The 24,925-nt window shown below is 36.4% G+C and overlaps 1 protein-coding gene across 1 annotated transcript; it reads right to left on the minus strand.

Annotated features, from left to right (window-relative positions):
* LOC124646210 (inactive hydroxysteroid dehydrogenase-like protein 1) lies at window positions 1-24,888 on the minus strand. Its single transcript, XM_047186308.1, has 6 exons — window positions 24,582-24,888; window positions 5,363-5,485; window positions 1,735-1,845; window positions 1,109-1,329; window positions 553-780; window positions 1-308 (listed from the first exon to the last, which is right to left on the minus strand). The coding sequence occupies exons 1-6, from the start codon at window positions 24,742-24,744 to the stop codon at window positions 198-200; spliced, it is 957 nt and encodes a 318-aa protein (XP_047042264.1). The 5' UTR covers window positions 24,745-24,888; the 3' UTR covers window positions 1-197.
* Between the last annotated feature and the right edge of the window lie 37 nt (window positions 24,889-24,925).

Here is a 24,925-nt window from a genome sequence, read left to right on the forward strand (position 1 = left end):
TTTGTAATTAAGACTTTATTTACATCCATAAAAAGTACATTAATTAAACAATATCACAAGTTAAAATTCACATCTATTCAAAACAAAATTTCTGCGTGTGCTGAGATGTTTCGAGTCCAGACACTTTACTCTAATTCCCGTACTGAATGATGGCGATGTAAAATGGAACATTATTCCCTGACTTGGCTTCTAGACCCTCAGTTGGACTTGATTTTGGCGTTCCTGAGGTACTCCTGTCGGAACTGTTCGTTCATGTGCAATCCAATTCTGGTCCTCAGCCATACAGGTGCCACTTTTATGAAGGTGTACTGGAACAAAGATATAAGATTGAAATTAGAGTGTCTAGTAATTCCCGCTCAGTTTAATAGCCTTTGACAATTTACCTCACGAGGTGACAACAGAAGTATTATTGTTGTGCACTTATTACCTTTCTCTTCCCTATCCCAACTCTGGGTTAAGCTCGTCCTTGTACATAACGTAATTGGTATTGTGAGGATAACAAGAAGAGACACAAGAAGAAGAGCAGAATAAGAAGAAGAGAAGATGAATTACCTGTATCCCATGCAGCCAATAACCCGTAGTATTATGCTGCCTCCCAAGCGTAGACACGGCATGTCTTGCATATGTCGCCACGTCGGGCACCAAGATATTGCCGTCCATCAGCCTCTGGGAGAAGGCGTTGATCTTGGTGGACACGAACAGAGGGGCGAGGTGCTGAATGTAGATGCCTTTTGTGGAGTACTCCTCGCGAACTGCGTGGGTGAAGCTGCGGACGTACGCCTAGAAGGAAGGAGGTCTTGTTGAATTGGTTTCAATGAATAATTTCTATTATATCGCTTTTATTTATTTTATCTCTTTAACATTTTCATCACAATAGTGGCGTTCATTGGCCGATTCGGCCTCGGTGGCTGTTCTCTGATGAGGAGATCAGCCAGCTGCGCAGGACATATTATAGTGCACAAGCATTTGTGCAAACACATTCTCGATTCCTATACTCTTATAGCCCGATGGAACGGCAATCCGACAGGACCTCTCAGGTCCTGTCGGATTGTTCATCCGGTAGAGAGGAGGTATAAAATTTTTATCATATTTAATAACCAAAGCTCACCTTAGTAGCAGCATAAATGGTCATCAACGGCAGCGGCTGCAGCTCAGACCCTGAGGAGACGTTGACCACGGCTCCGCTGCCTCGCTGCACCATGCCCGGCAGCAACATCCTGGTCATGGAGGTGACAGCACCAACGTTTACGTTGATCAGCTCCCAGACCTTGGAGGTGCTGGTCTCGCAGACAGGCATGGGGTAGTCGTAGTTCACGCCTACGTTGTTGACTGGAATTTAAGAAGGTATACTGATAATTGACAGTCTTCTTATTTTGAATTTGGGAAAAGACTATAGCTTGATTGGTTTAGGCAGTGTAACTGTAAGTTATATTGTGTAATGATGATAAGCACATGATGGTTGATGGATGCATGAGTTGGTTCAGCAATGATGAAGATTTAGATTCTCTCATGCATTTCATATCAGATGTCAAATCTAATAACTGAGGCACCTTACCATGTCGATTACTTAGATACATACGCTGGAAAACTCTTTGCTGTGCTGTGGAAACTTATCTCAAGAGAACTTTTAATTGCTTCTAGTTTTGGCCAACTGTCTGCCCAATTTTTCTACTGCATGAAGCTCCTAAAATGACCCTTTTCCTCAAAAATAGTGTTGTTCGCAAGTGTGCTCACCTAGTATTCCGACAGGTATGTCCTTGAGTTCCTCCTCAATGTGAGGGTAGACTTCCGCGCCCCTGCTGAAGTCAGCCACCACCACCTTCGTCTTCACGCTGTGCTGCTTCTCTGTGGAAACCAGAATGAAAGAGTTAAAAAGAAGAACAAGTGCAGATTTGAGGAGAACTTTTCTATGATTAAGAGAATTCTATGCATTTGAAGCTACAAACAGGTGTGTTAGACTGTTACGTCCACATAACGTCATAAACCGTTTGCAATAAAATAACAATGAATAGGTACCTACAGGTACAGAATAGAAATCTAAAAAGTAGAATCCACGAACATTTCGAAGAATGAATACGCAAAGATTTCTAAGGAATCATTTCGCAATACTCCCAAACAATGTGAATATTAGGCAGATGTTGCAGTAATGAGAACAATAGACTGCGGTAGCTACAGCAACGCACAAATGCACTGTGTTGCAACGTTCCCGCTGATTCAGCAATACTTTGTCACTGTATTTACGGTCAGCGTTATAAGGATGCTGACACTCCGTCCTCAAACAAATAATATTGCTACTACCGAACAGTTTGCCTTAGAATGTGTTCAAACTGTGCTCACGTTCAGCGGCTGACAGTCAGTTTGGTTTGAACGCAGCGTTAGAAGTTTGCTAGCCGAACATTTATTTAACTGCGAAGTCTTCGAAAGTAATGTACCAAATTGATTTTGATGTTTGACTGCGTCGGTTATCTGGGTCCTTAGGTAGCCGTTGTCCTTTTTCAGGTCTAGGCCCTTACAATTAAACCAAGAATATGTACTCAATAAAGCCAATCTTAAACTTTGTAATTATTCTTAGTTATTTATAGTTCACGCACTCAGTTACGTTTCCGTGAAAACCGGCGGTATAAAATGACATTCGATATAGTTATAAATAAATCCCGGATATTTATTTATAAGTGACATTTTATAACTATAAATTAATATTTTTTGCTGCGCATTTTTTATGCAATCGCATTGCGTGAGCCAAACAGCCATGTGAATGAAAATTAGTTCAGTTGTTTTTTAAACCTTGATCTTCTCATACTAAAAAACTTCAATAAAATAAAAATAATTCTAATAAGTATTCTAGTATCTCGACTTAGCGCACGAGGTTGTCGCCATGTGGAGTGTCGACACGGCTGTTGTTGTGCCGATTGTCGTTACGGCCAATGGTTTAATAGCCAAGAGCCTCGACGAACACCTCAGGAGGCTCTCGTTGGGCGGCTGGATCAAGGGACTGATTCAGAAGGCAGTACTCCTTGATACGGCACGTACAGCCTTGGCCAAAAGTATTGAGCACCTTACAAATTTCGCTAGATCGCGGTAATTATGGGAGAAACTCGAATCTATCGTTGAAGTATTCTTTTATCGGTTATCTTCAAAGATTTTAAAACAATGACTTATGCCGCAGCTGGCAATAAAACACCTGGGTGCAAAAAAATGTGTCTTTTACAATTTTTGAATTTATTTTCTAGTTCGCTACCATCGCTCGTTGTGACAACATCCAGTGATCTAGTGCGCTTTTGGTATTTTATTTCAAAGTTTTAAGTGTTATAGTTGCGATATGCCAAAATGAAACGAACTTTCTTTAGAATAACGAGTGCAGATACAGCTTCTGCACGAGCAAGGGAAATCACAAGTAGAGATTTCCAAAACTGTCAAATGTTCGCGCCGATCCGTGCATTATGCTATTCAGCGATTCTCTGATACCGGATCACATCAAAATAGACCGAGAACCGGGCGCAAACGCATCACCATAGGCCGTCAGGATCGTCAGTTACTGAGAGAGTCATTAAGAAATAGGAAAAAAACATCTTCAGAGCTCGCTGCTGAGTTTTCAGAGCAAATGAAGGAAACAATTTCTGCTCGAACTACTCGTAGAAGGCTTCAGGAAGCTGGTCTGAAAGGCTGTAAAGTTAGGAAGAAGCCATGGCTCTCCGAGAGCAACAAAAAAGCTCGGTACAAATGGGCCTTACAACACCGAACTTTCACCGCTGAAGATTGGTCAAATGTTGTGTGGTCAGACGAATGAAACTTTGAGGTGAGTAAGTCAATTTAATGCCCTCACAAAATAATATAAAATGGTTTAAATTCTAAACGCATAGAGGAAGTTCTTTTTATTTCCGGAACTCAATATTTTTCTCTTTATTGCAGATTTTTGGTACACCTGGTGTACCCTTGGTGCGTCGCCGGGTGGGCGAAGAATTTAAGCCAGAGTGTGTGGTCCCAACCGTAAAATACGGCGGCGGCAGTATAATGGACTGGGGTTGCATGACCGATTCTGGAGTTGGCGAATTGTTCCTGTGTGAGGGCCGCATGGACTCTTCTAAGTACATAAATGTGCTAGAAACTGCGTTGCTGCCTTCATTCACGAAACTTTTCGGTGACACGAACATGGATAGTGATAAATTCCAGCAGGATAACGCGCCTTGCCACAAATCTGCCCGCACTGCACTTGGTTTCGGGAAAATAGCATAGAGCTTCTTGACTGGCCTGCCTAGTCGCCAGATCTGAACCCCATAGAACATTTATGGGGTTTATTAAAGCGTCGAGTTAGGCACCACACAATTAACAACAGAGAAGAATTGAAACGCTACCTGCGCCTAGAATGGAACGCGATTACTGCTGAAGACTGAAAAAATCTTGTTAGCTGTTTACCAAAAAGAATTTCTGCTGTAATTAAGGCAAAGGGTTGACCCACAAAATATTAATTTTCAATTAATAAATAGTAAATTACAAATAAAAAAAAAGTTTTGTTTTATTTCTATCTGATACTCCGCATAAAACTGAAAGATGTCATGGGTGCTCAATACTTTTGGCCAAGGCTGTATTGTGAGGAGGTTTCTGTCTCTGGGACCCTAACCACCGGTACCTTGGACCCTGTGCCCGATATCGGTGGCAACCTATTTTTTATATTTTTAAATGTTTTTTATTTTTATATTTAATATTTAAAAATGTAAATTATATGTTCTAAATAAATAAATGACAATTCTAATAAAAAACTAAGAGCTTAGTGCCTCAAGCAAGTCTTGCAGACAAGAAAACTCGTATACCAACATACATGAAAAGAGGCGAGGAGGATATTTTCATATAAAATATTAGTTTAACACTACTCAAGAATGGCTGAACCGTTTAAGCTGCAAATTAAAGGGACCTCCCCTTAAGCTAGACTCGGGAGGAGGACATGGGATAGTGTTTGTCAGACATTTTGTAGGATAGATCATCGGGTAGGTACCGATTACTTGTGTAGGACTATCTGCCTAAAATGTTATGACCGACATTTTGAAGAATGCGTAGTTACACTATTGCTATCAGTGTCTTCTTTTTTTCTCTTACAAAAAATCGGTTGCCGATTATCGGACGTGGACCGCCTTATTCAACAGAAAATTAGCGTTAGCTCTTCAATATGTATCATCTGCAACTGCCTAGCCTTTACCCAGCTATGTTAGTTTCGGTTTCCAGTCTTACCGGATGCTGCTGGGTACTAGTGTTTTACAGGGAGCAACTGCCTATCTGACCTCGTCAACCCTTTTACCCGAGTAACCCAATACGAATAAAGTAAAAAGCATGCCCGTAAGAAAGACTCTTTAATATGTATGATACTAACCAATTTCTGCGGCCACATTCTTCAGCTTCTCAGGGTTACGGCTGATGATGACGATGTTGATGCCACGGCGAGCCAGCTCCAACGCATACTGCTTGCCGATGCCATCTGTAGCACCTGTCACCACTGGAAGTAAAGAAAGAATACTGTTTAAAGTAACTGCAATAAGTACAACATGCAGGTGAAATTTGCGCTAACAGCGATTTTAAAACTAGCGCTTACAAGATCGATTTTTCCTCCCAATTTTTTCGCATTATACGGGCGATAATCGTTTTGTAAATATAAACAGTTATTTTCCACACTAAGATTACACTTAAAGAATTAACATTTATTGTTTTTTTGTACCCTCAAGGATCCGAAACTGCAGAACCAATTAAAAAAAAAAAACTTTTTTCTTTCTTTCTTATATTTCATCCCAATCCTACCAGCAGTCCCCACGGGACGCGTTAGAAACCGCGGGCAAACAGATTTGTATAATATAAGGTGCTTTAATATTACCTGCCAGGACTTGAATGAGGGGTAGTATTGCGTTGATAGATTACAATAGTGAAGAAATTTCGTTCCCCGGAACAGTCAATTCAATTTGAGACATTAAAAAAGTTAAATTAACATCGGCTCTACTCTGCATAACGTGGTTCACAAATTACGCGCGTAGTGTCGCTTCGTCAATGAAAACAACTGCTATCTCTTTCTATCTGTTCTGCAAGAGTGGCAACGCGCAACTTTACTGGATTTTTTAAACTAATAAATTAAGTCTAATTTATACGTATTTTTTTTTGTATGAAAAAAAATATGACAATTAATCAATTATTTATCTTTACTATTGTAATCTATAAACGCAATACTATCCCCCATTCAATTCCTGGCAGGTAATATTAAAGCACTTTATATTAGAGTTAAAATTCACTGCACATCATCAATATAGATATAGCATTAGAATCTTAAATTAAGTGACATCATCATTTATACTTATTCAATGACTTAGGTACATTTTATTTAAAATCAAGGTTTACAAGTAATAAGTATTGATTGACCTTTAGAGGTCAGGCGCATCGTGAACTCTCGCTTTCTATACGCGATTAATTATTTAATTATTAATTAATTAATTATTAATTAAAGAGCGTGATTAATGCGAATAGTAATAATTTGTTTATTTAATTACCTAATAATGAGATTTAAAATGGGTAATTAAATGTAAAAATTAGGTGTAGGTCGCTTATTTTATGACTTTGACCCATTTTTGCCTGATTTTAAAAAACAGAGTAGGAATGTAAGTATTAAAAATTATAATCTATTAAGTGAAGAAGTATATAAATTGGACAAGTAAAAAGAAAATATACGAAAAAAACTGGCCAAGTGCGAGTCGGACTCGCGCACGAAGGGTTTCGTAACACCATTATTTTTAAAACGGACAAAAAAATCACGTTTGTTGTACGGGAGCCCCCTAAAATATTTATTTTATTTTAATTCTAGTTTCAGTATTTATTGTTATAGCGGCAATAATAATACATCATCTGTGAAAATTTCAGCTCTCTAACTATCACGGTTCATGAGATACAGCCTGGTGACAGACGGACGGACAGACGGACAAAGGAGCGAAAACAATAGGGTCCCATTTTACCCTTTGGTTACGGAACCATTTACATACACAAACATTTTATAAATATTTTTTTCATAATTCTGTCTTTTGAAGTTACTAAAATTATTTTTTTTTGCCTAAGATACTTATCTAGAGCACGGCATTGTCCTTTTCCGAAGTCATTTAAAAATAAATCAAGGTCAATAATGCTTTTTCAAAATGAAAAAAAAACCTCGTTTCAATGAAGGAACCTGTTTATTGGATCTATAAAAGTACAGGGTATTTTAAGAGTTTAAAAATACACTGTCGTTAACACTTCTTTTAATTATTTTTTGATCTTATAAATAAGTATTTGCGTAATTTGGTTTTTCTGTACTATCTACATATACATATATATAGGTACTAATATAATTAAGACGAAACACTTTTTTGTTTGTTTGTACCTTGGAAGCTCCGAAACTACTGAACCGATTTAAAAAATTCTTTTACTTTTGGAAAGCTAGTAGTAGTAGTGCCTATGTCACTCGGGAGAGTGTAGCTTTTATAAGCTACACTGAGTGTAGCTTTTATAAGCTACACTGAGTGTAGCTTTTATAAGCTACACTCTCCCGAGTGACATACGCTCATAGGCTGTATTTTATCGCAGTACGAATAGTAGTTAATTCGGGAGGCTTCTAAAACGGCGGGAAAACGGCTAGTATTTAATAAATAAATTCGAATTAAACATTTTCTTAATGTTCATATTACACTTCATAATGTTATTCTCTAAAAAGACTGAATTCAATACGATGCAGGCCACGTGTAAGATTTATAGTTCCGCAAACTAAGTATTATTATTACCTATTGTGGGTTATATTATGACTTGTGTGTGTGGTCTATACAATTTTGATTTATTATGGTTCTCAGAAATATCTATTGATCGAATTCTAGTACCACTTAAATAGGGTGCTACAAGAAGTTGACATCATACTTAAACTTAAAGTAAAATTAGCAACTATTATAGTAATCTGTACTAAAATACGCAAAAAACATAAAACTATTTTACATCGAAATAATTACCTATTATTTGGTTGTTTTTTAAATACATTTAATTTACATTATGGAGTGATTGCATTACTTTGGGCTAATCCACTCCATTCTTTTTTAACGTGCAGCGTTAATTTTAGCGAGACAGAAATTACGAATCATAATTTCCTGAAGATGCCTCGTGTAAGGGATGATTTATATTAGGCCGGGCCGTGTCCGGGGCGTGCCGTGTACGTGGCTCGAACGGGGCACGGACGTTAAACATTACATACATTTTGTATTTTTGGCCTAATCATTGGCCTAATATAAATCATCCCTAATGGTGAAACACGTGTCGAGAATCCTCAAATCATCAAAGCCTCGATTAACTGTCCCGCAGAAATTAGTGCTTAACATTTTTCCAAACATTTTATATATCCAATTTCTTTCCAATAAAAAAAACTCTAAGATCACATTATTTTATTAGATTCTGTCAGCTTGTCTTGATCCCGCACCCTGTTGCGAAATAAACCGATCATTGCCGAATCGAACCGACACAGTATTCAAACCATAACCTATTGAAAGTTCAAGAGCATTAATTGGCCTATATTTTCTTATGTCTTGCCTATGAAAGTCATTGACCTTGGCTTGTATGCGCGTACGCAACGCATTTACGTCATACCTCGTGTCCCTTGCGTCGCTTGCAATTGTTTATTTATTATTCTTGTTAATACTATTATGTATTCTATTATCTGTGTGTGTTGTATTGTTGAATTTTAATATGCTAGGTAATATATTTTATTTTATATCGTAGAATCTATCAATATACCTACTTACCTAAAAATAATATAAAGAAGAATCATTTTTGGTTTGTTTGATATCCTAAAGGCTCCGAAACTACTCAACCAATTTGAAAAAAATCTTTCACTGTTGTAAAACTACTCAAATATGTTAGTCAAATATGTTACTCGGGATGCCGAGTAACATATTTGACCCGAATACAGCAAGTGATTGATAAAAATATTCTGAACAGTGTTTGTGAAAGTTTGAATCGGATAAACCGTCAGTTGCAAAGCTTCATTAATATTGCCAACACTTTTTATCTTGTTGCCAAAGAAAGAGTCAGCAATAGATTTAACGAAGCTTTAACTTTAATGGAGCTTTGTGCATTAATGGAAACTGTCGAAATAACCATTCGTAATGCCGCATAACAGAGTTGCTATTTGCTTTCGTCACAAACAAAAGCACCCTTGCGGTATGACCTGTGGCACTGCTTATGATTACCGAAATACTTAAACTTGCGGTAAGGTAAGACCTAAGTTCACCAAAATAATGACAGTTCCTCCAAAAATTTCGCAACTGACTGACACCGGAGTGAACGCAGACGCTGAAGGCCACATTCGAAGTCCAAAAAAACTTTGACATTTGAATTTTATTTAAAAATACATTCGAAGTCCAAAAAAACTTTGACATTTGAATTTTATTTAAAAATACATTCGAAGTCCAAAAAAACTTTGACATTTGAATTTTATTTAAAAATACATTCGCAGTCCAAAAAAACTTTGACATTTGAATTTTATTTAAAAATACATTCGCAGTCCAAAAAAACTTTGACATTTGAATTTTATTTAAAAATACATTCGCAGTCCAAAAAAACTTTGATATTTGATTTTTATTGGAAAATCAAAGAGGATATAGGTACCTATTATTTATTAATAGTTTTTTATGGGTTTAGTTGAAAATCAAGTATTTTGTTTTTGAATTAGCCAAGCCAAATGGATCCAAAACGAGTTATTTGAATATTCTGTCCAGTTTTAAATTCGAGTCATTTTCCTGTTTTCCTATATAATACTGAAGAAAATATAAAAAATATCTAATAAAAATTCCATAAATAGCAAATTATTGCTCCGAAACCACTATTGAAATTATTGTGGGCAAATATTTCGTCATTTGGTATTCAAAACCCATTTCTAGCGGTGTCTTACGAATTTACAAATGTCTCAAGCATGCGTTGGCGCAACTTGCCGGGGTCAATGCTGAAACAGTCATAGATACTAAAACAAGACCGCAGAAGGTTTGTCTATGACTATACTAAGTATACTTGCAGTTATACTGTGAAGATTCGCTTTAAATGTTGGAAAAAAAATGAGCGCCAATTACAAGCGAAACATGCTGATTAATATTTTGACATCTTATGCAACAATAGCTATGACACAATTTAGATATCCTAATCCTAATGCCTTGTAAACATGTACCATTATTTTAACAAAATAAATGATCTTCATCCTTTAATATCTTTTATCAGTGAAAAACTGTTCAACAACTACACTCTTTTGCAAAAAAAGCGGGCACCTATGCGAAATCTTGGTTTTATGAACTTTAGGTATGTTTCAAATGGTTTTAATGATTGGAAAATGTTGCGAGCATCAAAATGGGTAGCCAAGCATGCGTAAGAATGTGTTCTCAATTTGAATTTCGGAGAATTGCTAAGATAGTGGTAAAACCCTGTTTAAGACCAATTCCTAGCAGAAAGTTTGTTGGTGTTTTGAAAAGTTTTTGATGTAATTTTCAGAAAACTGATAATGCAGTTTTAATAAGTCATTGTTATACCCTTATGTTACATCAAAACATTTTTGAAAAACTATTCATATTTGGTAAAATTTTCGCCCGTACCAAATGGTCCATACTGATGATTGATAGCAATGTTACGAGTTTCGATATTTTTGAATAAACCGTTTTACTGTTTTGATATTGTACTCGAGTGTTTTAAAATATCCCTTTCTTATAACTAAACATGATTTAGAGGAGTATCAGTACTCAGCCCCGGATCTAGGGGGGGGGCAAGCCGGGGCCCATGCCCCGGGCGGCAAATTCAGGGGGCGGCAAAATCAGGCGGCTGCCTGATTTAAAATCCTACATCACAGATTAACATAATAGTTACCCACAGGGCCGTCTTAACCTATGGTGTAGGGTGTGCGAATAATCCGGGCGCCTCGGCCTCAGGGGCGCCGCGGGACGCCCCACCACCAGGAAATTTCGATGAAATTACACCCGTTTGATAAGGAACTTCCATTGTATCATGATAATGACAAGCAAAGTGTCTAAAAAAGTCGCCTTCGCTTTGTTTAATTGATCATTTTCATTATTTTTCACTTTTAACATCCTCCAAGTAAGTGAAAAAATTCTCGCTCGCTACGCTCACGGCTAAATGACGATCTATGTACAATTTTTCTGATTGTTTATTATTTTTATTGACGCACCAAATCAACGAACACAAATGGCACTCGCTCTAATCACGGTTTCTTTTTATTTGTACATAATTCCCAGTATAATTTGTGAGTCTTCAAACAAATAACTTAAAAAAGTTCGCGCTCGCTACGCTGTTGCTTGACAATGTACTTAATCAGGTACTTTGGTGTCGTAGAATCAAAAAATTTCGCGCTCGCTTCGCTCGCGCAATATTACGCAGACATTGCCTTGTTGATTACATGAGTCGAATCCACGCTGTCTTACCTTTTATAAATCAAATGTAGCAAAACAAAATATTTATGGAGTCCTCAAAAACAAAAAAGTTTGCGCTTCCGACTGCTCACCTATTACTTCACAGCGCTTTTTAAAACTTACTAACTTTTTGTGTTCCTTAATCTGTTTCGACTTTCATAACTTAAACCTGGCCAACAGGCTCACTACAATGATTTCGACACATTTTTTTAAGTCCTTTACCTACCAAAAAAGGGACTTTCGTTGGTGAAAATAAACATAAGTAGGTAGGTAGGCGGGGCGGCATTTTTCAGTTTTTGCCCCGCCTGAAAAAAATTGAAGATCCGGGGCTGTCAGTACTTTGGACTGGGAAAAATCCCATTTTAAGTTTGGAGTACCGATCACAACTCATCTTCAATCAGACTTTGACATTTAAAAAAAATCTTTACAGAATGCAAAATACAGAAATTACTTTGTTGACTTGAGCTGTCTTACAGTAAATGAAAGAGGTCAACTCATCCCGTTTAATACTTAACCCACTAGACTATAAAACTTTATGTCTATAGACTACTCACAAAAAATGTAGGACAGAATATGCCTAATGCTGCCTTGGCTGCGGGGATTGTTCGAAAGAGTTACCGCTGCTCTAGCACACAAAGGAATATGCCTAATGCTGCCTTGGCTGCGGGGATTGTTCGAAAGAGTTACCGCTGCTCTAGCACACAAAGGAATATGCCTAATGCTGCCTTGGCTGCGGGGATTGTTCGAAAGAGTTACCGCTGCTCTAGTACACAAAGGAATATGCCTAATGCTGCCTTGGCTGCGGGCATTGTTCGAAAGAGTTACCGCTGCTCTAGTACACAAAGGAATATGCCTAATGCTGCCTTGGCTGCGGGCATTGTTCGAAAGAGTTACCGCTGCTCTAGTACACAAAGGAATATGCCTAATGCTGCCTTGGCTGCGGGGATTGTTCGAAAGAGTTACCGCTGCTCTAGTACACAAAGGAATATGCCTAATGCTGCCTTGGCTGCGGGGATTGTTCGAAAGAGTTACCGCTGCTCTAGTACACAAAGGGCTCCAGAAGGAACAAAGGAGGGTTTTAGTCAGAAAGAGTTCGACACTCTCTCTTGCTCCACTGAGGACGAGGGAGAGAACATTGTATGGGTCGGTACAGGTCTTTGAGCTCCCTAAGATATGGTTGACCAGTTGACCTACACGACGACTGATGCATGCATGCCGTCTGTTGGGACTGGTCAGCTCCAGCCTGATGTGGCTCTTTCCTCAAAAGGCCATTCCAGACCGCGTACATGGTGACACTCACACATAATATTATTTGATTTATAACATGTTTGGACTTTAAAAGAGACTATGACCCTTGAGTTTGTTTCGGCGTTTCTTCTCAGGGATCAGTCATTAGGAAATGCACGCAAATGACGTGTAAAAGTGATGTAATGTCTAACTTGCAAAATAAACGATTTCATTTCATTATGATATCCAATCTTCAGAATAAAGGCTACAATTTAACAGGAAGATATACAAGAACGGTAAATGACTCACAAGAACTGCCACTAGTAATTTCAAACGTATTTTATTAGTACTTACAAATATAAAATAGTAGACCATAAAATCAGCTTGGAACATCGTAAATTCAATAAGGAAACTTTTGACATAACGTTTTTACTGCTGCAACATTTTAACATTTACTAAAAGTTACTAAATTATAGATTAACAAACAAAATATTTTATATTTATAGACTTGATTTGAGCCATTAATTATAATCTACCGTTGTTACGAAAGGAGAGGTCATCCGAGAATCACAAATTGACATTGACAAAGTTGCTGTTTAATAAAAAAAAAACAAAAATGTTTGATGCATTTATACGTGCAGTTTAGTTAGTTTATTAGTTTTTTGGGTTGGTTATTATATTAATTGCGTACCCATGCTCATAAAAAAATAATAAACAAAGAAGATTTTTAAAAAATTGAATTTTTTTATGCTAAGTTAATGAACAAATTTAATGCTCAATCCTTCTCCGTGTGAGAGGAGGCCTGTGCCCAGCAGTGGGACGATAAAAAGGCTGTAACATATGAATGAACAAAGTAAATCTCGTTTTTACTAACTAAACAGTTAACCGGTGGTTATTGCGCATTATCTCAAAACCAAGACTAACAGGGCACTGTTATTTATTCTGTAGTACTAATAAGATAGGCGGAGTAGAATCGTGAAGCTTTTGCGACTGCGGTCTTCTTACTAAATTATGCAGTTAGGATAATCGGTCTATAATAAGTCACCTTGGTAAAAGATTGTCAACAATCCCTTTAATATGCAATCAAGTGTATCGAATCAAATTGCATTTTTCAATCTTGCATTTGCCTTAAATAACTTTATTTGCTTGTAAATGTTATGTAACTGAGTCTTTGTGAATATATTACCTTCTTTAAAACCTACTCTTTGTGAACATATTACCTACCTTCTTTAAAAGTGCGGCTATATAAAATATAAATAAAATATCTTGACTAATCATTAGCTAAGGTACTAAAATGTCCTGTCTAAGCGAGCCATGGTTCCGCAATAGAGTCAAAGTTTAATTTTGCCAAGAGGCCATCAGCATATTCCTTTTTCCTCTTGCTTTGAGAAAGGCAAACATTCTACGTTTATCTGTTTAGCAATACACGATCTCTACGAGGTCTGGTAATTACCGGATCACGGAATGCTAATAGACAAAGGATGCCATGAACTTTCAAAAATATTCATTTTTATTTATAGTTTTTTCAAGATTTTTTTTACGCTTTTTTATGTACGACGATGACGTTTACCCATAAGATTTTATATCCCTACTAGCTTTATGTGAATAGAATACTAATACTGATAAAATATAGCCTATAATTCTTGGGAAGAGTTAAGCTTTCCAACAGTGAGAACGTTTTTAAACGGTTTTATTTAGCATTCGTTCGTCGTTAAATCGTTTTTGTAGTTTCGAACCCTTTAGGGTACAAAAAATCTTCCTCTTTATTATATCAGTAGAGATTGCACCAAATATACCTACAAACTTGAAGAACAAATTAAGATATCTCTCTGTCCCATAACACATATTTTATCGACATTACCAAAAAAATATACATTATTGCATTTACCTAATAGCGTAACGAAGTGCACCTACACCCTTGAAGATTATTCCATAAAACATACCTCTTTTTACATAGTTAAGTGTTAAACACAAGTGAGATACACAATGGGGACAAACAGGCAATTGACGTAACCCGCTTGAGTACCCCTACTACTCTACAACGTTCACATCTCCACACATCACGATTAACATAATGTTCGCTACTTCTGACATAATGAGCTCTGTACGAAACATAATGTTAGGTTTAGTCGTGCAAAACTGCAGTTTTAGCACGCAATCTACTGCAGTTTTACCAAAGACCCTCTCTCTCCAGGGCACACCAGGGCCAAAGCCTGTCGGGCAAAGCATTGTTCGCGCGAGTTGCCGCAGCCCTGGTACATAAAAGGCTTCACAAGGAACATGATGGGTTTTAGTCAGTAAGAGTCTGACACTCCCACGAGCTGCTCGCTCACAGCGGGAGGGGTTTTTTGACGATTCCCCATGAAAAACAAAAAACTTATCTCTGGCGCCGTAGCACATACATATTTTGAGAGTTACGGTTGAATTGTTGTTACAAAACTTTTTCATGACTTTCGGTAACTCTTCAGTGTTCCTTTGTTTCTTGAAAAGAGTGTTTAAAGTTTATATTGCTGATAAATATAAATAAATAATCTATGACCCCCGATAAATAACCAGACATATATATTTTTACAAATCGGTCCAATAAATCCTGAGAACAGCGCATTTAAACAAACTCATCAACTTTACAATATTACGGATAGGTATACTCAGAGATACCTACTAGACATTCTATTATAAGTAATATGTTTTTTTTATTACATCTTATAGTTTTATTCTTCCTACGATATGTGGGTTACAAAAACTCTTATTTGGCATTTAAAGTTGTCGGCTAAAAAACGGCTCCAAATGTCATAAAAACGACAGCATTTTTGGCTGTGTTTTTATAATTATAACCACTTGGTTATATGAATAAAATAATCATAAAATGCATTTGAATACGTTGATTTATACAGTCTTCAACGTTATGTAAAAGTATAACTTACAAAAACGTATGAAGCATAGGTGCTAATTAAACATTGTATTCTTATTTTATAAGTAGTGATTGTATAGATAGTTCAACTCAGATTTGCGCGCGGCCCTATGTGTGCGTCGGCTTGTAAATATACAACTTTCATTTGTATGACAGTGACGTCGTCCGAGCATGACGTGTTCTTATCGCTTTTGTTATGGGTACAGTCGTTTACGAAAATGTCTAGTTCTTCACGGAGAAAACGTTTAAGGAGTCAGGTAGCGTTTCAAAAAATGAAACAACATTCAAAGCTTTTTATTATTACATTTTACAGTTTTTCATTATTTTCTCATACGTTTTTTCAAATTGACATTGACAGTATCTAAGAAATAAATGAGGTGAAATATCTAAGATGAATTAAATACTCCTTACATATTTTCTAGCTCGGGGTACGCGGACAATAAATAAAAGTGTGGACTAAGAATGTAAAAAAACGTATAATTTAGTATAATAATGTAAACAAAATGTGTGCGGAATTTTAAAAAAATTATATTGCTTCGCATAATGTCGACCAAAATAAGACGGAAATAACGAAACTCATAAATGAACGTTTAAGTCAAATTGATGAAGGGATGTGGTATAATACTTGTCGACATGTACAAAAGAAAAAAGAAGAATACTATAGACATTTTGACATGGAGTCAGAATTTATAATTCACCTTGGAGAGTAGCGAATCCGAAAATTCATAATTTGATTTTTCAAGTAGCGATTCAGAATCATTATAAATATATAAACATTAAATTACGTAATAACTGTTTTTCTTTAAACAGCCGTATACAACCCCTAAATAACTGTATATTTGTACCCGACTGTACCTCTTGTCACGCACACAAAGTCACTGTATATGTACAAGGGTTACCCACACATAAGGCCGCGCGCAAGACTGAGTTGAACTTACTATAAGAGTAGGTAAATGAGTAAATCGATCCTTGAAGCCAAAGCTACAGAAACAATGGGTAGGTACAGAGACAGTCTAGAGCCTGAGAAAGGATACAATCTATTTTTAACGGAAAATATGTAGATAGTTATCTTCCACGGGACGCGGGCGTAACTGAACATAAACTTTAAAATATATAAAAGCCTCAACCAAACTTTAATATGGCATCAAATTGTTAATCTGTCTAATAAATTGTAGTATATAGTAGTACTTCACAACTTAAAGATGCAAGTGACTAAGGCCGTTTCTAACAATCTATCCTATCTGATGTAAAGCTTACGAGAGATAAAAATTTGACAATATGTACTTGTATTGGACTACTGCCAGGACTCTATCCCTGCCTGCCGGGGCTGCGGGATTGTTCGAAAGAGTTACCGCGGCCCTGGTACATAAAAGGCCTACGACCGAACACGACGGTTTTTAGTCAGTAAGAGTCTGACACTCCCTCACCGCTGCTAACCCACAGCGAAAGGGGTCATTTGATGATTTTTGACGTCATTAGAAAAAGGACTCTATCTCTGGTAAGCAAAATCAATAGATAGATAATTTATTGGGAACGTAAGCCATTAATGTCTACGAGTACCTACTAGGGTCTCATAGAACCAAAGAGTATTTCACAAGAGGCCACTAATGTTTAGTGTTGACATGTCATAACTTCAGTTGTGTGGTGTTGCCACATGATGGCTGGCCATAAAGATGTTATGGTGTTGCGAAACTCTATGGTATACTGTTGCTTAGTGCGAATTTGTTGGTGTAAAATATTTTGTGTGTTGGATGGGATAGTAAAATTTTCAGTTAAGGCGACGAATTGGTCAACTATAATTCCATAACCGGTACGCGCATCTAAGGCGCCAAAAGGGGTCGGAGCGTCTGAGCGGGGCGAGGATAACAATACGCGCGCTAGCTTATAACTAAAAGTCGTAAGCGACAAAATGGTTTTGTAATTTTATTATTTAGAAATGATAATTTGATAGAAATTCCTTCTACAATTTTAAAGAGTATGTATATACTCAACTACTAAAAAAGTTAACAAGCTTAAATCGGTCCCGTTTGCCCATAATATGTGAATCTCTTTTTAAAAAGAGGTATGTTTGATATATTTTTCTCTATTATAAAATTTACCTAATCATGTTTCTACGTCTAACAAAATAAGGTTTATATCATGAACTTTCAGGTAACCAAGTTGTATTTTGATCCGTTTTGTATTTACTGAGAAAAATTGAGATCCTTAGCACCAAAAATTCCAATTCGTCCTCTTAATGGAAAGGATTTTTTTGTCTATAAGTGACCGCGTGAAATTAAAAAGTCGTTGTTAGAATTCCTTTCAGAAGTCATAAATGACAGTACTTAAAATATTCAGAATAGTATCTACGTCTAAAATTATTATATCCTTTTTTTAAAAGAGTTTTTTTTCGAAAAGCCATTAATATTTTCTTAGGAACCTGTACAATTAAATTTTGCATTAATATTCAGGTGGCTAGCTTAGAGGTCAAAGTCAATGATATTTTAATAAACATCACTGGTCACCAGACTTTTCCGTTTACAAGTGTTAAGTAAAGAACATAAATATGATCAATAAATACATTTTTCAAATTATCATGCTGGTGTGAAATCATAAAAGAACACTGCAGACTAAACAGTCGGTTTTTTAAAGAAAATCGTGAATTCAATCAAACTTTTAGCCAGTCCGATACCGGCTAAATACCTGATCATTGTTTTATGTGCGTACTTCGTTTCCATATTGATATGGAAGCCCGAACAAACTGTCGGCCGACTAAAAGTCTGCACCGTTTAGAGTACCCGCAGACCAGAGACTTTTTATCGGCCGATAGTTTAGTCGGGTTGGCCTGCTAGTACGAACACCGAGCCAACTAAACAGTTTAGTCGGTGATGAGAGCGCAAACTATCCAACAGTCTGCCGACTATTTGCTAGTTTCTAACCAACTGAACCAGAGTGGTCGCACCGCACAATGAAAATGAATAAAACATTGCATAGAAATGTTATTATTGCTCTCATACACCGGAGAAGGAAAATTAAAAAGAGAGCCCGAGAGTATTGGGTGCATCCTATCTTTAGTGATAGATTATTAAATGGAAAATTTTACACTATGCATTCCAAATTACTCGATTATCCGAAAAAAAAAAATCGCCTTTTATCGAATGAGCATAACTAGCGCATAACATGAAAAGTTACCATCGAAGATTCCGAAATAAGTGACTGAGAATTGGGCGACGCCATTTTACAAAACACGCGCGAACGACCATTCGCAATCAAAGCTCGAAGCGAACTGAACTATCGGCTTAGTCGGTCGACTAAAAAATCGTCATGTGTGCGCGTGTGGTAGGGAGCCAATACTGATTATACGGTCGGCCGATAGTTTGCCGACAGTTTAGTTTGAATTGAATCGGGAAGCCCATCAAACTTGTTTATCGGCCGATACCAAGTCGTCATAGTGTGCGCACTTGCTTACATCTGCGTACTGATTAAGAGCCCGACCAAACTATCGGCCGATAAAAAGTCTGTGGTCTGCGGGGGCTCTTAATGTAAATGAAACGTTTCTCCGCTTCAATTTCCATCAATAATCACAGGAACCGTTTGTCGTACTAGCTATTTATAGGTAGGTATAGTTACATCCTTAACAGAAACTTGAATCCAAGGACACAGTAATTGGAACATAAAAACTTCTATACGAACATTTCATCATCATCATCATCTCCGCCATAGGACGTCCACTGCTGAACATAGGCCTCCCCCTTAGATCTCCACAGATACCTGTTGGAGGCGACCTGCATCCAGCGTCTTCCGGCGACCTTTATAAGGTCGTCTGTCCACCTTGTTGGTGTAAAGATGTAAATGATGTAAATGGGTGTAAAGATTCCGTAACCTACTGAAACGATTTAAAAAATCATTTTCTTGAAGCTACACCATCTCCGAATGACACACAGTCTTAGGCTATATTTTATCCTAAGTCTTCCGGGGAAACCGCTAGAAACAGAATAATAATAGGTAAGTTATAAAACCTGATAGTAAACTGAAATAATGTGGATTTAAGTTTAAAAATACAGGTTTAAAAAACAAGTTCTTAAAAATAGCAATTAAAATAAAAACAAGTCACTTCGCATTAAAATATTTTTAACTAATTAATGGTGCCTAGTTACAGGCGTTATAAGTAAAACCAGAATTGTATCGTCCCATTTGAATTAAAAAAAAATCATTTTTAAAATGTAGAAACTTAAAAATCTGTTACTTTGGCCTTTCCTTATATTATTAATTAATTTATTTAAATAATCTTAATGGCTGCCGTAACTTAAATTACGTTATTTAAAATTGTGTGAATTTAAATCATTACGATTAAGTTTAAGGTTTTTTTTTACTGGGACAGTTTTTATCTTTATTGTAAATTTTTGCATATTACGATTAAGTAGTTTCATTAGTATTATAATAACATTACTTTGTGTCAATTATGGAGGCACGCTAATTTAAATAATAGTGTCAATAAAAAATAATTCAAGGTTATACTTAATCTGCTTCTCGCTTTTTTCTGCGTACCAATTCCAATTGTAATGTGAATGTCCTTATGTTAAGGGCTTATTACACTTGACTAAATTCAGTCGTCTAAATGATTTAGTCACTAAATTCAGTCAAATGTAATCGCATTTAGGAAGGTAGGTTTCATTGAATCATTTAGAAACCTAATTAGACAAACCTATTTAGACGACTGAATTTAGTCAAATGTAATAAGCCCTTTACAGTAACTCATTAGTAATCCTGTTCTTAACTGTAATATTCTAAATGCGAAATAACTCTGTCTGTCTGTATGTCGCGATTTCATATCAAAACTGCCGAACAGTCTTGAAGAAAATTTTATTTCAGTCTTGTTTTCGGTCCATATCGTGTTAGCAATACATAAAATATAATAACTGTAGAACTATGTTAGTAACTATTTTAACTATGTTAGTAATTTTAATTTACATACGCTTTACTTTTCACTCATTACCCCCAGGAATCGGGTCGAAGTGGCTGGTGGAAAGTATATATCATCTCCCATCATCTCCCGAGCCTTTTTCCAAACTTTGTTGGAGTCGGCCGGAAAGTCTACCGGCCGGATTCAGCTGAGTAACCAGTGTTTTACAAGGAGCGACTGCCTATCTGACCTTCTCAACCTAGTTATCCGGGCAACTCGATATATAAAAAGGTATAGGTATGTACCTTTTTCAATTTTAAAATTTGAAAGATTTTAAAAATTTTAATTTTATATATATTTTTTCTTTTTATAACTGTTGAAACTTTAACCTATACAATAGCGTTAACAAAACTAGTTGAGATGTAATTTTTTTGTATGTTTTTTTACTAGTGCTGAAGTAATCAACACACACGCATGTATCTTTGTATGATGTATATTTAAAAGCTGTATTTTTTGCTTTAAAAACCTCGCGTCCGCGTTATGATCAGAACAACAAACTTTTTATTTATTTAGTTAAATCTATACGTACTAATGTTACTAAGGCTGACGAGTTTGTTTCATCGACTATTTGTCTAACTAACAAACAGTTTACTTGGTTCTGTAATTTTGGCGTAAAAGACAGACAGACGGAGTTACCTTCACTTAGTAAGAAATCTGTAGATTTAAATGGGGCGTGAAGTTTTTTTCTAAATTATTTTTATTAGATTTTAATTGCTTTAAATGAAACTGGTTTTGATAGTAATTGATAGCATTAATTTATACTTACCTACTATACCTAACCGTTGAAAGACAAGACGAAGCATTTTATTACTGCTCGTTTTTTTTTTTCAGAATATACATAGTTATATTCGGAATAAAATGTCCAATTTGCATAAAAACGCCATTTTAAATGCTTATCAAATCTCAAACTCAAAAACGATCATAGTCAGCTCAGCTCACCGGATTCGGGCGAGATGACGAAATAAATAATAATTAGGTAATTTTACAATTTAACGTTTTGCCCGCGTGGACAAAATTTGTGTGGGCGAGTTGATGAGTAAGTTTACAAATGAGGCTGGTAAATCAGCACTTTTTGTATGTCACACAAAGACCACCTCCAAAACGTCCATACCTCACCATATCCTATGTGTTGTGTTGCACGTTTTTTAAGAAAAAGTGACAATTAAACTATGATAATTAAGCAATGTTTTAACAGGTTCAGTTTATGTAAATATTTACATGACGTAAAAAAAAGCCTTATTTATACATATATACAACTAAAAAATGGCATCAAAAAACTCCTCATCGCTGCCCACCGGGAGTGTACCCAAGAGGCTGGCAGCATTGCCACGTTGGATGGCAATGCTTAATTTTTGACCAAAATAAAAACCAGCCTTTGGGTCACTTGAAGTGTCAGCAAGTCGCTTTGCCAGATCTTTAAAAAGCAGATGAGCACTTGGACCCCACGGCCCGAGGGTTTCAACCCCAAACGGCTCAAAGGTATAGTTACCAACCAGGGTGCTATATTTGCGCCGTTTGAGGTTCTCTGCAGCCGCAGCAGCGGAACCATCACATCGCGCCGAGCTAGGAAGGTGAGATGGTGCAAGAGTAACAATGTTTGCTACAGTTTGCTGATTGAAGGAGAAAATTGTGCGATTGTCTTGCACGATTTTAAATTTACCATCGCGTTTTCACACGTTTCCTAAAGGTTCCTCTCCACGTTTTCATGTACTTACCTAAAATATTATCAAATAGGTATCCTGTTCCGTAATTATGTAACGTAATTATTCTGTAATCGGTTGTTGTGATGCTAACAATGACTATAAATGCTTTCTTTATACATATAAGACTTTTTTTTATGGGGAATAATCAAATGACCCCCTCCCCCTGTGGGTTCCCTGTGGTGTTTATTCCTTCTGAAGCCCTTTATGTACCAGGGCCGTGGTAACTACTTTGAACCATTCCGCAGCACTGGCAGCTTTATATAAGACCTGAATTAAGTTTTACATTTAATCTTTACAAAAGTTAAAATTAACTTTAAAGCTATAATTAATGTTTTACTTAAATACAGAGTAATAAGGGCCTCAATTTAAATAAATTAAGCGAGAAACAAGAATGGACCAAACCAAATTCGCCTACGGTACGTTGTCACGATTACCTTCCTTTTTCGCGTGTGGTAGGCCCAGAAACCAGTTTTTCAAAGTACCTACGAATGTTACATAGTCATTGGTCATTGTTTTTTATAGGCAAGCAAAAAAAAAGATTAATACGCTGGTTAATTCACAAAGCAGGAACTAAGATACTTAACAAGGTACAATTAATATTTTGCGTTCAGAGGTAAGGTGCTCCCACATTGCCGGTAGAAAATGTTTGTAAACATTTTTTAATTACTATTTTTACTTTAATTCCTTTTGAAAATTGCTTAACGCCGTGTCCTCGATAGCTTATTAGAATCATCAAAAGTTTTTTTCGAAGTTTAAGATGTTACCTAAGTAATTTTTGGCGTTTGCGTTTAATTTTTTACTTGTTTTTGTTCTGCTCTTTTGATTTTGTTCTCATTTAAGTACATATTGGTACTTATTTTTTTTACTTTCATGTACCTGTTATCAATTAATCAAATACTGAAAAACAAAAGAATCGGAAATCAGTAATTTGACGAATGAGAGCATTTTCAAGCACGTCACTTGTTTCGCGAAAATATAACAAGTTCTTTATCATAAAAAGTTGGTTAGCAACTTCAATCTGAATTGACATACCTACTTACCTATATGTATATGATAATTGCGTTATTCAGCGATATCAAAACTCTGCATTAGCGTAAAACACGTTAGGTTTTTAATTCTAACTATACCTATACTAAAATACGCAGTTTGGTATCAGGAATGCGATTTTTTTGTTTCCTTATTTCAGTCAACTAGGTCCATGGAAAATGCATACATATATATATGGACTTCCACGGGAAAAGCTGATACCACAGATTACTGAACATAGACAAATTGTCTATGAACTGGACCCTTTGAGATAAAATCCTGGAGACAGTTAAATGCTACTTTTGATTGATGAATCGACTTTTTGAAAATATGCGGAAAACGCGGTTAGCGCTGATAAAAAACTGGACTTTGACCGTATTTTTGTTAACACCACTGTGATTCGTGTGAAGACGATATTGACATGATTAATTATTTAGGTAATGACTGATAGGAATGTGTCTGTAGGTACTTTGAACTTTTAGATATGAAGTCATTTGAGTTAGTGATGTTGCTAGGGATTTTGCGGCACAAATGAGCTAAAATGCATACCTAACTGAAAAGCTTTCATTTTCAGTGGTTTAATTTACTTATGCGTTCAAGCCCTGCTCATGATGTACAAGCCCCATATTAATTTTCCTTTTGACCATTTAAACTCCAAATATTTCGATCGAGATGAACGAAAATTACAACCTAAAAAAAAAACTTTTACAACTTGTTCTTTTTAATCTGCTAAAAGTCCAATGTTCAACTAATAAAAGAGACGATTCAAAAATGAAGGTAGGTATCTAGATCCGTAAAAAAAGTAGTCTCCTATGGTAGTTACCAGGCATAGAGTTTCCCAGTTCTGCTAGTCTAGAAATCTATTAATAAACGCAATCAAGGTGGCATTTATCGATCCTAAGAGTCTTTAGATAACTTCTGCATGGCATGTCGACTGTCGTATGTCGTAACATCAAACATCGATTAGAATGAGAATGTATTGAACACGTAACTTATTACTATGCACTGATTACCCACATGGAACTAAAAATAAACACCTAATCAGATATGTTAAAATATTTATCACATGTCGAAATTGGTCAATAACATTTGTTATCGGTAAAAGAAGCAACAAGTAGTCGTTAACTTGTTTACTTACCTACTAAGTTACTTGAAATAAATTAACCGATAAACATTACAGCTTATTTGCCATCAATTCCATAATTAACGGCATAAAACCTGCTTGCTTAGATAGGAAGGATGTAGGACGCAAGCACTGGCCTAACTCAATGTAAACAACATTAGTCTATGCCTAGAAAAAAAAATCAATTTTAAAAATTGGAACTCACCAGCCCAAGGTCCGAATCTCTTGGACAGCGGCTGCACCTCAGCAGGCAGAAAATATGGCATCAAATACGAAGATATAAGCTCCAAAACACTCCATAGGGAATCAATTAGCAAAAAACACAGGGCAATAGACCCAACTAACGCTAAAACTAGTAATAAAAACATGATTTTCTATGATAAATGCACTGTTTACGTAAAAATGTGTGGAATATGCGCGTTTTTTATTTGAAAATGGAATGTTTAGTTATGGTGGGAACGCACGTCGCGCCAGCATGACTGTGCGGGGCACACTGACTGACTGACGGCGGCGGCCAGTGTTGCCATCGATGTTACGTTATGATTGACC

Source organism: Helicoverpa zea, chromosome 3 (assembly GCF_022581195.2).
Source record: "Helicoverpa zea isolate HzStark_Cry1AcR chromosome 3, ilHelZeax1.1, whole genome shotgun sequence".
NCBI lineage: Eukaryota > Metazoa > Arthropoda > Insecta > Lepidoptera > Noctuidae > Helicoverpa > Helicoverpa zea.

Excerpts from the sequence above, each read along its gene's own strand:
- LOC124646210 (XM_047186308.1), bottom strand. The coding sequence starts at position 24,744 with ATGTTTTTATTACTAGTTTTAGCGTTAGTTGGGTCTATTGCCCTGTGT. Across the intron at positions 5,486-24,581 it reads GAGATTCGGACCTTGGGCTG|TGGTGACAGGTGCTACAGAT; the intron begins GTGAGTTCCAAT and ends CTTTACTTCCAG. Across the intron at positions 1,330-1,734 it reads CATACCTGTCGGAATACTAG|TCAACAACGTAGGCGTGAAC; the intron begins GTGAGCACACTT and ends CTTAAATTCCAG.